At 36.4% G+C, this 17,180-nt stretch overlaps 1 protein-coding gene across 1 annotated transcript; it reads right to left on the reverse strand.

The window, feature by feature from the left end:
• Positions 1–1,084: 1,084 nt before the first annotated feature.
• LOC104073986 (zinc finger protein DZIP1-like) lies at positions 1,085–17,176 on the reverse strand (the record flags this gene model as incomplete). Its single annotated transcript, XM_009573939.1, has 9 exons — positions 1,085–1,141; positions 2,451–2,499; positions 4,952–5,092; positions 6,350–6,412; positions 7,655–7,792; positions 8,522–8,683; positions 11,803–11,927; positions 13,447–13,531; positions 17,042–17,176. Coding segments are annotated over 9 exons (955 nt in total), but the record flags the coding sequence as incomplete, so codon positions are not given.
• Between the last annotated feature and the right edge of the window lie 4 nt (positions 17,177–17,180).

Below are 17,180 nucleotides of genomic sequence, written 5' to 3' on the forward strand. Positions count from 1 at the left end.
ACAATATAATAAAAATAAAAATCTCTTTTCCTTAGTTTAATAATTCTTGACACAACAAATATTTTGAAATCAACAGTTCATATTCATCAGTTTTTCATTCCTCGTCAAGTTATCTAAAGTTTCTGTTGTATACTGCTCCTTCTCCCCATTCGGCTTTTCAGAACTTTTTGAATTTGTTGAAAAAAAAAATTCTGTACATTTTTCTTAGACAAATTCCATTTCCTCTCCCCTTGACAGGTTTTAAAACTAAGAGAAATAATAATTTAAAAAATCATTATTTAATTATAGTTCAATAACTCAAATAATTTATAAAATGGTTTTAACATTTAAACATTTTACTTGCTCAAAGTTCATTTTTCCTATTACATTTCCTTGAAATGAAAGTAAAGAATTAATTGATCTCAGAATATTGGTATGGTAACAATACTCTCCATTACTTTGCATACTGAGAAAAAAGTGAAAACTATTTTCACAAAGCACCAAACAATATAAATGGAGGTTCATCGCTTCCCCCCACTACTAAACCATATCATAACCACAGGTTAAAATAACTAAATAATGATCTATATGTAACTACAGATATAGTCTGGAAGAATCATCTAGATGGGATGACTGTCTATTTTGATTATGTCTTCTGTATTTTTCCTCCTTGACATTTGAAGTCATGAAAAATACATTTTCAAGACTTAGAAACAAACATCTCCACATTTTTCTCTCTATGAATTCCATTATATGCATACACCTATCCACTATATGCATAAACCAGAAAATAAGCATATTTTCTAGAAGAAAACATGATTTTATTTCCCCAACTAGTTTCATTTACCTTAAAGTGCTCCAATACTATACATGTGCTAGGAAATATTCTCAAATTATTTTATTTTGTTTTTCATTTATTCTTTTCAATAGTGCATCTTTACAATTTCTTCATGGGAATTCTCAATGCTGACATACAGCAAAGCAATTCAAATTATGTTCTTTCAGTGTAACTACTCTTACAGCTACGATTTGACGAGCAACACATTTGAGAAGACAGAATGTTAGATTTACAAGTCCTGCATCTGGACCTATCAAAAAAACTTACCATGCACCACTGGTAGACTTTGTTTAGATTCTTCAAGATGCTCTACAGTAGTGTTCACTAAAATAGCATAAAAGTAAAAAATAATGTAAATGTATTATAGTAAACAATAACAGACAAATACAGATTCATAAATGTAGCAATATTTAATAATATTTATAAATTACGCAAATGTTGGCTTTAATAGGAGGGAAAAATAAACAAATAGTTTACAAAGTAAAAATTGGTCCTTCACAACATAAAAGTACGTCTCTAGATATGCTTAACATCTTTAATACTTCTAGAACCAGGAAAGAAACTAGTTACTAAATTGTCACTGAACTGGAATGTGAACCTGCACTACTCAGATCATCTCTTTGGTCATGTCTGTATGCTGTCTTTGTGTCCCAGGGAAGAAGCCTTGGCCCAAAGCTACTTAGTCAAGTCTAACCTGATTGACACTTGTATTCCCAGAAGAGGATCTGCTGTATCCACACTTCATATCACTTAGCAGAAACCCTACCTATATCATGTACAGAATGTAGCCTTGGAGTGAATTATCACATCAATTCTACATTCCTCAGATCAGCTTGGGGCCTAGGAGCAAATTTGCTTTTGTGACCTGGTCTCATACTTGTCTGTGCTTCAGTGTGGCTGAATATGACCAGCTCCAGTTGAGAAGCCATACAGCCATACTATCACTATGCCCTCCTCAAACTAAGCTACTCCCTGCTCTTAGGTTCAATTCAAGCCAATGTCCTGCTAATAAAGCAAGATGGTTTCCAAACTGGGATTAGAATTAATCCAGCTGTCATCATCTATTGCAACAAACCTATTACAAGTCACTGCAACTGTAGCATCAACAACACAGGTGTTGGTGGTGCAGGACTACATCCTAAAACACTATTATTAGGTTTTGCTGTTTGTTAAAGCATTGCACAGACAAAAATATCAGAGTTCTTAAAATTCTTTGAACATCCGTATCTTAACTGACAAGTTAATCAATTTTGTCTACTCTTACAGTATTTTCCCTTTTGTGAGTTCTGCAGCCTAAGGACAGTCAAGCATGAAAAAACAATTAAAATTATACTTCATAAAGCAAAGCCAAAGTTGTTTATATAATACAAAATAGAGTTGCTATATTTCACATCTTTTCACTACTCAAGCAATCAACTTTGTACATTAGAAGTCCTTACAGTAGCAGAACATGAACTTTGAAAATCACGGCATGGAAACATCTGAAACACAAATAAATTGCCAGTACTGATTTGATTTCAACATTTAGTTAGTAAAGTTGATGTCTGTATTTTTTAATGAATTGTAACATTCGTTTCAGCCAAGCTGCTGAAATCAGAAACAAAATCTGCTTTTCCTTACAGTTTGTACTTACTGTCATATGATTTGATGCTTGCAACTGATCTTGTGGACAATTCTTTTATCTAAAAGAGAAGAGACAGATACATGAATAGTTACAAATGTAAATGATCAATATCTAGAAATGAACATTTAGTACAAAATACCTAGTTTCAGTACTATTCCATAACAGAAATTATTGTTTATGATTTGGAGAGAAAAATAATACTTTTGTGGAACTCTATTCTACTGCCTAATACATATTTCATTCATGCTTAATGAATGTTGAAGACTTATTTCTGTTTGTTGTCTTATGTGAACTCATGCTTTATACACTCTGTTATTACAAGCTATAAAGTGAAATGAGAGTGGGCTTATGGGCCACTTCAGCACTTACAGTTTCAATACTTTCTGCTTCAGCAATTCATGTTCAATTTTTCAAGTCTAGCTCCACTCCAGGGAAACATTTAATTACACACTGATTTTAAATAAATGAACAGTTCTCTTGTCTGCTCTACAGTTTTGTCTATTTGACACCCAAGACATGCACTGAACAAAACTGAGAGCATAGAGGAAACAAGCTGGCTATAATTCGATCTAAAGAAAACAGGAAACTTGTGAATCCTGTATCATTAAAACAATGTTCTGCACTCCAATTCCCAAAACAGAAGCTAAACCCAAACCGTACAGACACACAGTCAATGTCAGCTGGAGCTGGCACAAGATATTGTACCCTGGTCCTCTTTTATTTATCTGTTTGGAGGTAGCCAATAGTGCCTTAATTCATTGTCCATTCAGTTTGGATTCTACAAAAGTGTTAGCTATTTCTCAAGCCCTTCCAGTTTCCAGGTATTGAAAATGTAGATCTTCACAACTGTATTTCACAAACACCAAACTCAGATCCCTCCAAACCTATTTTACATCTGTGGTCATACTGTTTTGTTTTAAAAGGTCACTTTACTGCACGTAATTTGTCTAGGATTAAGTGCTCTATTGCTCCAGCTATCAAATTTGTTAAGGTGGAGATGTAAAAGCTATTATTTGTCTTTCTAATTCTTTAAGCATTTAAGTATAGGTTTAACATTAATCCCAAGAAAAATGTGTAAAATCAAATGTTGATTTGTAAAGAATGTACCATCTAATAGAGGAATAGGTTGTAAGGACTGCATAATCATGCTACAGTCTAAACTCCAGACCACCCAGATCTTCACCCACCAATCACCTCAAAAAATCTGTAGCTATGTTTGAACAAAAGCATATTTTTAAGAAAAAACAATTCATTTCCAAACAAATAATTTCATAGCATCGTAGACTATCTCAAGTTGGAAGGGACCCATAAGGATCACCGAGTCCAACTCCCTGCTCCTCACAAGACTATCCAAAACTAAACCATATGACTAAGAGCATCGCCCAGACGCTCCTTGAACTCTGACAGGCTTGGTACTGTGACGACTTCCCTGGGGATCCTGTTCCAGTGACTGACCGCCCTCTCAGTGAAAAACCTTTTCTAATGTCCAGTCTGAACTTCCCCTGACGCAGCTTCATTCCATTTCTTCGTGTGCTGTTGCTGGTCACCAGAGAGAGGAGATCAGCACCTCCCCCTCCACTGCCCTCCTTGAGGAAGGTGTAGCCTGCAATGAGGTCCCCCCTCAGCCTTCTCTTCTCCAAGCTGAACAAAACAAGTGACCTCAGCCACTCCTCCTAAGTCTTGCCCTTGAGACCTTTCACCACCTTGGTCACCCTCCTCTGGACACACTCTAATAGTTTGATGTCCTTCTTGTATTGAGGCGCCCAAAACTGCACACGGTACTCGAGGTGAGGCCGCACCAGTGCAGTGTAGAGTGGGACAATCACCTCCCTTGACTGGCCAGCTATGCTGTGCTTGATGCACCCCAGGACACAGCTGGCCCTTTTGGCTGTCAGGGCACACTGTTGACTCACAGTCAACTTGCCATCAACCCAAACCCCCAGATTTCTTTCTGCGGGGCTGCTCTCCAGCCTCTCGTCCCCCATTTGTATATAAAACCAGGATTACTCCGTCCCAGGTGGAGAATCCAGCACTTGCTCTTGTTATATTTCATATGGTAATAATTTAATTAATTGTTCTCACGGTGATAAATATGATACTTTATTTTTAGTGTGAGAAGTCATGTATTTTCAGATTTCAAACACTAGATTTCATTATGTGGCAGATTAAATCCTGTTCACTATCAGAAATTTTTCATCTGTAGAGGTCTTTGGTGACTGTGACCTAGTAATCTTTTAACTTTGTGTTGAACTTACTAAAAACATTTGGTTTATTAATCCTTTCTGTCTAAATTGTGTTTTAATTTCTGGTTTACATTCCTGTGTCTCTTTTCCAGATCTATTCTTATTTATCAACATAATTTCCAAAGTGTAACCAAAATACTACAGCAATACTACTACAAATTGGGAATATTAACAATGCAACCAGAGATATATCAAAGACCAAATCCTAGTAAAATGTTTCTCTATGTCCTATGCTCTCTGAAACATAGAGTGCTTCACAAAACAGACCTGCTTCTTCTGGGTAATAATCAGATCATTCTGCTCCTGAAGCCTCTGCCCCAATTCTTCTATCCTCCTCTTGTAAAAAGCGTTATTTTTATTCAGGTCTTCTCTCACGGATGATTTAAGCTTCTCAATCTGTGACAGTAGCTAGAAAGCAATCAGAAGAAAAGTAACTTCATATTAATATTATATAAAATATTTTAATGCTATAAAGTCTAAACAAGCAAGTATCATGCTTAAATATTTTTAACACTTTTTCCAGCAAAAACATGATGTCTCCTGTGATTTCATTGGGACTTGCATATATTATGAAACAGTTGTCTGGATCACTTTTTATTTACACAAGGAAGACTACCTAAATCTCAATATAAAGAAAGGGACATACAAACACATTGCTGAGATTGCCTAAAAATAAGATTGCAGGAAAAAGCATATGACTCTATAAAAATGTTTTGGTTATAAATAGTGTCGAATAATGGTATTTTAAGGAGATGAGATGTGAATTTGCATGATAAAACTAATATATTAGCTCTGAATGTAGAAGAAAGGGAACAATACTTTAGGTGCACCATCCCAAAAGCAATACTTACATTACTCCTCCCTTATTCTATTCTTGCATTGTATGTGGGTGTATCATTAACTACATCCTTTTTGGGGAATGTTCCATGGTTCCTCCCCACTGCTTTCTTGCCAGAGGAAGAGAAGCATTGGTCAGACCACTATGATCTGCTCAGTTCTTACAGGGTCACGCAGATGAAAGGAAAATGAAAGGAGAAGAAGCAAGAGAAACAAAGCAGGAAAGAGATTTAAAAGAAATGCAGACACAAAAAAAAAATCTGAGGAATAAAGCTTTGTATAGTAAAATATATAAACTGATGCAAAATAAAATGCCATGGTGTTTTTTCCTGGAAAAGCTGAACAGATTCTGCGCTAGAAAGCTACAACAGAAAAAGCAGCAGAGAAATGATAGAAAAGAGAAAAAAACATTGAGACATATGCCATAAGTCCATGGTAGCAGAAGGTACAGGTTAGATGAAAGCTACATGTTGGCAAGTTATATCTCAACTATCCAGCATATCCACACGACACAGAAAACACTGTATAATACAGTGCTCACAGAATTAGCTGTAAGCTCTGGAAAAGAGAGATACAATTTCAGGTGTCTGTCAGATTCTTAAATGATAAATTACATTTCAACCCTGGCCTTCACTGAAACGTCAAGATCCTAGCATAACAGAAATACAGAGATAATAAATACATCTAAGAGGACACACTCTTATAAACACCTGAGATCTAGACTTTCTAATCCAACAGATGTATTACAGCATATCAAGAACGACTGAAAGGGTAAGAAAATAAGAAAAAAGTCTCCTTTTAGTTTAAGTGGTTTGCTGTGCCACTTACCAAGGACTTTTCTATCTCATGGTCATGATGAAGGGCTTGTATTCTAGACGTCCACTTACTTTCCTGCATAGAGGAAATCAATATTAATTCCTGATAATAACACATTAACATTTACTTCGATATATGCAGCTTTATTCTTCTAAATAAAGCATAAATGCTGAAAAGATTATTGATGATTAGAAACTTGAGTAACCCTGTATATAAGACCTAGAACAGTCTTCAGCATGTTTTACACATCCGAGGTGGTTTTCTTACCAATCACTCTAGATGATTTTGCTCCTTCATTTGTATATATAGTATGAATGAGAAATACGCAAGTATTTTGATACATCTTTGTGTATTAACAATAAGAGTAGTAAAAGCAATTTTTTTTCCCCCAAAATAACGTTATTTCAAGCACTCATTAACAACGTATTTTGCGTAATGATGATAAAACCCAGTATTAATACATGAGTTTTAGAATGAACCGAATTTTCTTCGATTAAATAAAAAACATAAAGTAAAACTCACTAAGTATTCCACATCTTTGAGCAGAAGTGACCAAACTTCTGGATGATACCAGCAGTATACAAAGACCTTCACATCCCAAGAACCATGAAATATATAATGCGTGTCAAAGTGTCAACGAAAAAGACTAAAAAGGCTTACGGGTATTTCCAAAGGTCTCACAACTAATTTTTTTTTATAGGAACAACCCAGACATGCAGGTGAGTCTCAGAGCAATAAAATGACCTTGGCCTCAGTGGCCCTTCCTAGCTCAATCTTTCCTATAGGTGTGTCTTTGGATTGTCCAACAGATTTGCACTATCACCAGCATCTGTGCTGGTCAGATGATATAGACCTGGTACAGAAGTTGCACCCGATAAGCTCAAGTGCTTCATATGGCTGAAAAGCCACAGGTTGACAAATACTGTCAGAAGGTTTCTTAACATTTTTTTTCATCTTGGAAAATGGAAAATTCCAATTTTTCCATAAGTGGCCTTACAGATCAGCAGACATAAATGGTTTATTAGAGCCTTCTGGAATTGAACTGCAACCATACTTGGTAAAGCTAGATATATTTAATAATAAAGAATAAGAGAATATAAATAAATAACAATTTATTTATAAAGGATAAGGGAAATAATTCCTTGATTTCCATTCTAGAGATTGTACTAAATATAGCAAATCTTTAAAAACAACTATTTTAGACATTGAGAGGGATGAGAATTTTACTTACGGATTTAAAATCCTACTCAGAGATGTACAAAAATGAAAAGAACACAACTAGTCTGTCAAAGGCAATACATTAAGTTACAGTGTTACCTGTTTTTCAAGAAGTTTAACCACATTGTGATAATCCTGAGGACTCTGAGGTTTCTCTTCTGTAAATTCTTGGCTGTCTTTCAGCGTCCCTAAATTGGATTTTTGTTGCATATTGGACTTTTGTAATTCTAACAGTTGCTAAAAGGCGGGGGGGAAAAAATGAAGACCCGAATATGTATACAGATTTTGTTTTATAAAACTGTCATTTAATACAAAATTTACCTTAAACATAACTACACAGAGATTGCATCAGACACTTCTCACATTTCTCTTGACTTCAGCATTTATCAAATTTCATGTAATAATTAATATATACATCTAACATAAATATACCCCGCAAATATACACAGGAACTAGCAGCTACAAAACATAGGCTGCTCTGGTAATGCCGTGCATATTTGTTTTCTGACCCACCTATACTTTTACAATTCTCTTTCTAGTCAAAACTCTGGAAAGCATTTCTAGAGCATGTATTGAAAACACATGCAGTTCTGCTGTCAGGAATATAATGCAGAGATTAGACCCCTCCATGCCAGATATAAGAATGTTAATATAAGGATACCTAACAGACAGCAATAATAACAATATCTACTAATCTGTAAACAGGCACTCAAAAGTTGAGAAGAAAAAATTGACATAGTTGGTGAAGGCATAATTCATTCATCCAAACCAATGCTATTAAAAAAATGAACTGAAATTACGTTAATAAAGTACCAGCATACAAATTTATATCATTCAACCATTATTTTTAAAGTTTTGTAAGAAGACCTCTAAGATGACTACATCACATTTCAAATACATGAAGTTCACTACCATCTACTGTAAATGATTCATGCCTGAAAATGTTGGAAAACTTAAAGCACTTACATTTTCTAATGTTGAATTTCTTGAAGATAACTCCTTCAGCTCTTTCATAAACATCTCTTTCACTTTTTCTATTTCATCAGCCAATTTCTCTTTTTCCTCCTCTTTCCATTTATGAAATGACTGTAGAATTTCTTCTTCTTTTGATTTTTGCTGTTCACATTCCTGAAATTATTTTTAAAGCATTATTTGTTATTTTTCCCCACACGCAATACTAATTCAAATACCCAAACTACGTGTGGAAAGCAGCCACTTTCAATGGGCAACATTGCGACATCAAAAAACAGGAAAAAACACCAGCTTCCGAAGAATTCTGGGGTAGCAAACTGTGCATTTGGCTAGCAAAACAAGTACGCTTCAAGAAGTTTTGGTAGTTCATTATTTTTCATTGAATAACACATGAATGACCTTACTTGGTCATATCAAAGATCCACCTAGTTCAGCATCCTGTTTCTCAGAGAGGCCGTTAAGTATATAGGTGGGAAAGGACAATACCAGGGCAAGCAAACATGCATGTTCTCCTTAATAGTCTCCAAGCTGTCGACTGTTTTCAGCTCAGAGGACTTCCCCAGCTTGATACAGTTTTGTAAACTTAGTAACCTTTGATAGGTTTCTCCTCCTATACTTCTGCAGTCATCCTTTGTGGCTGCGTCAGCTTTTAGCAACTGCAACATCTTTTGCCAATGAGCTCCACAGGTCTACTTGCATGAAGAGCCAAGCAGGTTTTTTTGTGTTTCAATCTGGCTCATTTGATGCATGCTAGGTCCTGAACTGGAAAAGAGAGTGAATGATCGATACCTATTCACTCTGTGTAACTCATGACTTTGCAGACATCAGTATCTCACCCTCCATCCCCACCAAGCTGTTGTCTCTTTTTCAGACTGACAACTCTTGGCATGCTCAGTCATTCTGCATACAGACCGATCATACTTGTAGCTCATCTCCATAACTTTTATAATTCTATCACATCCTTTTTGAGATGAAGGGACTAGACCTACATACGGTATTTAGGCTATAGTTTGCACAGTGATTTTTCAGAATAATTTGTAATATTTGATTTTCGTTGCTGGCTGCTACTAACCACCGGGCTGACATTTCCCTGGAACTATGTATCACAACCTTAAGATCTTGCCCTTCAGTAGAAACACTCAGCTCAGAACCCAACATTTTGTAGATGAAGTTGGAATTATTTTTTCCCCATATACATTTACCCCACTTTATCTGTTAAATTACTTTTACCATTCCATTACCTAGTCAGTCATTTTTGTATAGTCCTCAACTTGTTCAAAGTCCTGCACTTCACTGTCCAGAATATACACACTTTTTAGGCAACCCCTACATCTTTCCATCACAGCACTCACTCTGAATTTGTTTTCTAACTGTAATGAGCCATCATTGTACACTTCTGAAGAACAGGATCTTCTGTATCCCTCCACCTCAAAGGAATAGAAGGGACCAAGAATTGGAAGCATGACAGTTTTTATCCAAATTCCCTCCAGTAGTGGTTCTCCTAAAAAAAACACAGGGGAAAGATCTTCTGATCTTTCAACCAAAAGCCAACAACATAATGATACCTGAATTGACAGTGGATGTCAGTCATGGCAGACAAACTGCAACCAGTCACACTTCACATTTCTATCTTCCCTGACATCCCAGAAAAACACAGAAGCTTTGAAAGCTTCTTGTTGTGTAACACTGCAGGCTGTAGCTTCAGGACATTTCAGGCAGTCCCCTTGTAGTTAAGAGTCTCAGCTAAGACAAGTGGCTTCAAAATAGGCCCCTAAGGCACCAAAAAATCTACGCTGCACTGCTATGAACACTCCAAGTTCCACCTCATAAGAAAAACAATGCTTCAGGGGCAGGAGAAATATGTTATAGATGTACCTCCCAAAAGTGAGGCACAGAATAAATGAGTAGAATACCTAGCAGACGTCCATATAAGGCCAAGGCTCACTATTCTGACCCTGCTTGCACTCCTAGGTGAAACTCTACCCACGCTCTTCATTTGGTCATCCAATTACTTTTGAAAATGGAAGAAAAACAGGAAGCTGAATGGTCACAGGAGAAGGGGAACAGGAGGACTGAAGAAAGGAGTCTGAAGCTGTGTTCAGGAAAAGAAACACAGCATGTTTTACAGAAGACCAGCTTTACCTCTGAAAACAAAGAAGAAAATAATTAATGATAGCGACGTTTTGTTGATTCCCTTTAAATTAAAAACGTAGTGTCTCTTTCCAAACTTAATGGTTGGTTTTATGATTGAAGGTCCTCAAACTCCACTAAAGTTCTGAATATTGGGTGCTACATTAAGACAAGGTTCTGACAGGTTATGTTAACAACCACAAAACCCTGCTTTTCAATGTGATACAGGGCAAACTGCAATACCAGGATATATATCTAAATGAATCATTAGAAGTATCTTGTCTCTTATGCCAAGAATTTGCTCCTTAATGAACCAAAAAGCTCCCCCCCCCTTAAAAAAATTTCCATCCCTATTTCGATAGCAAATTATCTGACTGTATTTACTTAAACTGAAATGAAAATTGTGAGATGATCTGAAATTATCAGGCTTTTAAAAGAACAGAAACAGGTAACTTAGAGATTCTTTTTTTCTCTTTATGAGCTAGTAAGCACTACCACAATACTCAATATCATCCTAAATAAAGCTTTGCATGTGATTAGAAACAGATAATTGCTGGTTTTAAATCATTCTGTTTTAAGGTTTTTTATTCACACAGCAGTAGCTAAGATTACTTTCTGCTTTGGCTCTCTGGTCAACGAAATTCTAAGCATTTAAAGACCAACATGCAAGGTCTAGATTGCTTTATTTCTTCTCAATCTCTCTTCCTTGACTGCTTTACAACTCTGTTAGACAGCAAAGAATAAATCTTACCAGTTTATAAAGTCACATATAAAATCAGTCATATATAAGAAACGCTTAATCATCATAAGATATCATAATACTAAAAATAGCTTATATTTCACCATCGCAAGGCAATTTTAGCTGCTTCAAAAACAGGCCACACTTACCTTATGAACTGGCAAGTGCTAACGGAAGTGCTGTCTTAAGTATTAATTTAAAGTATGTCCAAAACAAAAGTAAGCAACAAGCAGATGTTCAAAATTTGGGGAGGGTGAAGGGGAGATATGCTCTAACGCTTAAGCACCATCGCTGCCAGGCACGCAAGCTGTAGACACATTTTTGTTCTGTTCCAGTTACAAAATGAGTGAACACAGTCCACAGTACTAATTCTTTTGCGAGGTTCATGTTATTCAGTACATATTACCTTAGAAAACCTGACCATATTAGCCTGTTGTTCAGCCTCTAACTGGGATTTGGTGAGCTGCAACTGCTCCTTCAGGTTATCAATCTCATCCTGCAATTTGTCTGTCTTTGCTTTCCTCTTCTGTTCTGTTTGAAAGAAACACAGTTTTAAAAAATGTTTGTTGTAATTTCTGGAAATGTGATCCTTACTGCAAATGTGTTTCTATAGTGTTTCAATAATATCTTCATAAAGCGTGACTCTCATAGACCACTTCCCCTTCCACTAACATGATTCTCCAAAGATGCTTTTATATACATATGTTCTCTGGACTGCTAACATTATCCTCAAAGACTGAAAAATACGGATATTACTGACATGTGAAATAGTTTATGAAACATTTACAAGAAAAAGTATTATATAATCTAATTTCAAAGGAATCTAAGCAACACAGGCTCAAAAAAGGACATATGAGGGACAAAGTGAACCTCAATTTATTCTAAATAACTTTTGTAAGGAGTCCATTTGGAATACAACTCTATTTATCCGGAATGAGTCAGAGGGAATGTCACGGTAATAAAACCTGTTAAAATATGCAAAAATTATAACAATCTTTAATCTTGAGACATTTTATCAATTTACCGAGGATTTACTAGCCCATCATCTGGGAATCTGAGCACAATGCAGAACATTATTTCAGAAATAACTGCATGGAGTATTTCCCTCATACAGCCATTTCAGACTAATTCTTTATATGATAATTAGTTCAACTGGTTCTGCAGCATCTTCCACTACCATTTTTATCAACTGTAAAGTGCACAAGAGCTGCTTCTTCCAATATATTAAGGCTTCCTCAGACTCGGGCCCCTCTCACTGTTCCTGCTGTTTTATCTGCCTGACAAGCTACAGTTCAGACCTTGCTAAATTCTTCCCACACTTTCTCCTCCCAAATACTCTTTTCTCCTAACTCATTTCTAATCACTGCCATTTGTCAATACTTTTTAGTCCTTAGCAATAAATCATAAGCATGCGACCTAACAGGAAAGAGAGAATTTAGAGATGAATGAAACAAACTTTGAGAGCAATGTTTTTCAAACTAAACATTTTTCAATGAAGAGAGACAAAAGTATGTAAGTTAGTGGTATAGCAACCAAGATTATCATAGATACATGAAGTTAGAGTATTATTGACAGTTTCTTTTTCTCACTATATTTTACAGTCAGTGTAGTTCAGGAGAGCCTGATCCTATTCAAACTGATTTCAGGTGACTTGGATTATTTCTGTACTGATAATTCATATGTATTCACAAAATGTAATTGCCTTAGCGCAACTTGTTCAGTTTACCCACACCTTCATAATACACATGCCTAAAGAGAAACTGTGCTCTGAAGTCTGCTACTGACTAATTATTTAGTGGGAATGCTAGTTTGAAAAGGTACTGTAAATATGGCATACTATCTTTTGTTAACTATTGTCCAGAGACTGAAACATATGTCGCCCAATAGATTTTGTCAGTCAGTGTTGTTTGCATTCACACAAATTGGTATCTGCCACCTAAAAATGGAACGTGAAAATCATTCTTCCCAGTTACACAAAATCATGGACTCATTATATTTACACTTTTCTAAACTATTTATCTCAATTTTTTTATAACATTAAAGTACATACCAATCTGAGATTCTTCCGGATGACGCCTTTGCATGTGACTTTGTAAAAAAGAGTAGTTCATAAAAGCCTTTTCACAAAACTGACACTACAAAAACCAGATAAAAACATTTTAGTTATTATTAGTAACATCTGTTTGGTAAGCATAGCAGTTAAGGTTTTTAACAGGTTGTTACATTTTGCCCAGATGTCAAAAGTAGGTAACTTTAATAAATGCCATTTCACAAGAATAATGGCTAAAATTCTCACAGTGCCTGATTTCTGTAAAGTTATTTGTGTTATTTAATGTCTTGCAGTGATGGTCATGGGCAAGAATCCCACTGTGCTAGGCACTGTACAAACTCTGAACAAAAAAGACTCCGACCAAGCAAGTTCAAATTCCAATATAAACCACAGATGAGAGATGAATATAGGTAGGTAGAGAAGTATAAGGAAAAAGTAAGACAACACTATCCAACAAAATACACGCTGACTCCAGCCAGCTAGCGTGCTGCTCAGGTATTCTTAAGACTCTTGTATCACAGCAAAGGAGAGCACCATATAGTTGGAAAAAACAATAAAAATGGGTTTGAGTATACATAAGTGAATTGTAAGATGACGATACTAGAAGGACCATAGATATGTAAAAAGGTCAGACATTTCAACCAAAAATAAGGTAACAGTACACAATTTTGCAAGAAAAGATACATACATTAGTACGCTACCTAGCATCCTTCTGAAGCGTAAAGCTGTTTCAATTACTGTTCCTATAATCTACTTATTATTTTTTAATTTTAAGTCATATTTTAAGTTAAATTTGGATCCTATCCATTTTAAAAGATGATTTTTGTTCACCTTCAAAGCACATTCCACTAATGTTCAGAATATTAAAAACAGATGGGTATCACAAGGACAGAAGCTACATCTACAGATTTTGCAACACAGTGATAAGACTGTGAATCAAAGCCCCTAACTGCTTTAGGTAGGGTTACTCATTACCTCTTTCTCATACTTTTTTTCCAAATAAATATATTTTAACAAACCACAAATACTCAGCTGAGTCCTTTTTCCTCATCAGTGTGATATGACTGCAAGAGACTGACTTAACAGATTCAAGATCTTGTCACCATAATCAAATTCCCAGATTTCATCTAATATATAAAATATTGCCACTGATAGTCAGGTATTCTATTAAGAATATCTTTCAGCAAACACTAAAGCCATGAATTACTAACACAAATTTTGTTGGACAAGTGCAAAAAAGCGCTAACAAAAAAACAAAGTAAAGAGACATAGTATGGTAGCAAAGCATTGCTGCCAACCAAGAGGGAGCTTACAGTGTAACAGATTGCACATGATTTATGGAATGAAATTGGCTGTGAAATAATGTTATCTATTCAAGCACAAACTTCATGTCAGTTTGACTTGCTGGTAGTGAAAGAAAGGCCTTACTGCAGGAGACAGGAATTTTAACACAGGGAATATTTAGGTTTTGAATTATGTAACACTTCTTGCAACTACTTTTCACAGTGTTAGACACAGTGTGCACTTCATGCTTACACTGTGCATGAGAATATAAGATTTCTGAACAAAGTATCAAAAAACTGAAAAATTATTATTTAAAATTAAATTTGTATTACTCAGGTGAAGGTATTGACCAATGAGTCTCAAATTTATGCCTTGTAGGTACCAGTACCATTTTATAGTAGCATTTCATGGTTGAACTTACATTGGTGGATTAAAGCATTAAAACTGAATTCCAAAGCATGGTTACATTAGATATAAAGTGTGCCTCCACTAAAAAAGGCAAGTAACTATTTACAGGCTTGTCTGCAGAACAGCCAAGACTTTGAGGGGATGAAATCTGAACTACCCTCGCAGGAACACCAGCAAAACCCCTATTATCTGGCACTGCAGATCATCCAAGATCATGTCACAGATAAACAACACACAATTATTATTTATTGATCACACTGCTGCCCTGCATTTATAAACTCTAGGTCTTTGGCCTTCACACTCAGAATCCTGAAAACACTGTAGGAACTGCAGGAACAGTTCAACGTCACCCCCTGAACTCACTTTTCTCACGTGAACCTAAATAACTTCTAGAGACAAGAATTTACTAACAGGGAGGAAAAAATGGGGGAGGACAGATGTTTACTTTATATGAAATTAAATTAAAAATGGGAAATAGCTTTCCATCTCTGCTTTATTGTAAATGCCACTGAACAGAAGATTAGTGATGAGCCAAGTTCACTACCATGTTCTTCAGCTTCCACTGAGACAGTTGTATTCTACAAATATTTCAGAAAAACTTGGTAATATTTAGCTGGCAATCACAGTATGAGAATTATTTAAGTTTACACATAAAATGATGCAGGCAATCAGTTTTCTTTTGCAACACAGGACAGACAAACTGCTCTGTAAGTTGCATAAAGGCTTTTTAAAATGATGCCACATCAACAGCTTGTCCTTAAGACTAACACTCAAATGAATGCATTGAGACAAGTTTTTCCCATGAAGTCCACCATACGTATAGCTCTACTCTTGGGGCATAAGGTATCTTTTTGCTTACAGAAACACTTGAGTCAACTTAGCTGATGTCTTAAAAAATTAACTTTGCCAGCCTGCTGAAATTGGTATTATACTGTGAGATAAGATTGTACATACTATAAGAAAACTTGTATTAGTTCTGTACTGCAACTATTCTATGATTAAGGAGAATTTCAACAATCAGGACTGCTAGTATCCCAAAAATTAAAAAAAAAAAGAAAACTGTAACTTTAAACATATAGACACAAAGAGCTAGCCTGAAATTGTGTCAAGCCAGTGTACTCTCTAGACTTCAGACTACATTTGAAGCTGTAATCTGCATTCCTGAAACCTGTTGAAAAATGGTGAAGCTGAAAAATCTTTAAATCAAACTATTACACCCAGAACACAAAAACCCCTCCCAAAAAAACAGCATGCCATGACACAGAGAGTCAGAACAGCAATGTACTAAGGCTTTTAGGGAAGACCTTTAAGGAACAGATTGTTGTCGAGTTAGGGATGAGCTACCTCACTGGGACTCTTTACCATCACGCCTGAGTCACTTCTGAGTCACACACACAAGTAGAAACTTTGTGCCTGGAGAATGTTACTGCAGGAAAGTGACAACTCACAGACAGGTAGGTTACTGCTTAGCACCAGTTCTGATGTACTTGCCCTATGTGTTTTCTGACCATGTAGCTGATAGGCAAGGAGAGACAGCAACAGAAAGTAGTAACATGTTTATCACAGGTTTTGTATGTGTGTGTATCTGACACTTCAGATGCGTCAACAGCAAATCCAAGAATAAAGAGCACCTGTTAGTAAAAAGAGGATTTGTTAAAGATGATGTAGCACTCTCCCAAACGTCTGTGATACCAGCCAAACGCCTGTGAAACACAGATGGGAAGTGAAGCACCTGCAAGCGATGCACTCCCTTTTTGCAAGGTCACTGGTCCCTGCAGCTCCAGCCTCTCACCCAGCAAGCGACTGCGCCCCAGCAGAGCAGGAAGGCTCTGCTGCCTGTCCCCAGCAGGCTTGGGAGGTGGCAAGGTGTGGGTGACTGGGCTGCTAGGACCTCTCCTCTCACCTGGTGGTAGCTGGCTCGGGCCTCCAGCATCATCTGCTGGGTGCTGATCATCTTCTTCCTCCGGCGGCACTCCTCCTTGAGCCCCTTGATCTCCTGCGAGCGGTGGGCCACCTCCTTGCCCAGCTGGTCGCGCTGGGCC

Source organism: Fulmarus glacialis, unplaced genomic scaffold, assembly GCF_000690835.1.
Source record: "Fulmarus glacialis isolate BGI_N327 unplaced genomic scaffold, ASM69083v1 scaffold28183, whole genome shotgun sequence".
Taxonomy (NCBI): Eukaryota; Metazoa; Chordata; class Aves; order Procellariiformes; family Procellariidae; genus Fulmarus; species Fulmarus glacialis.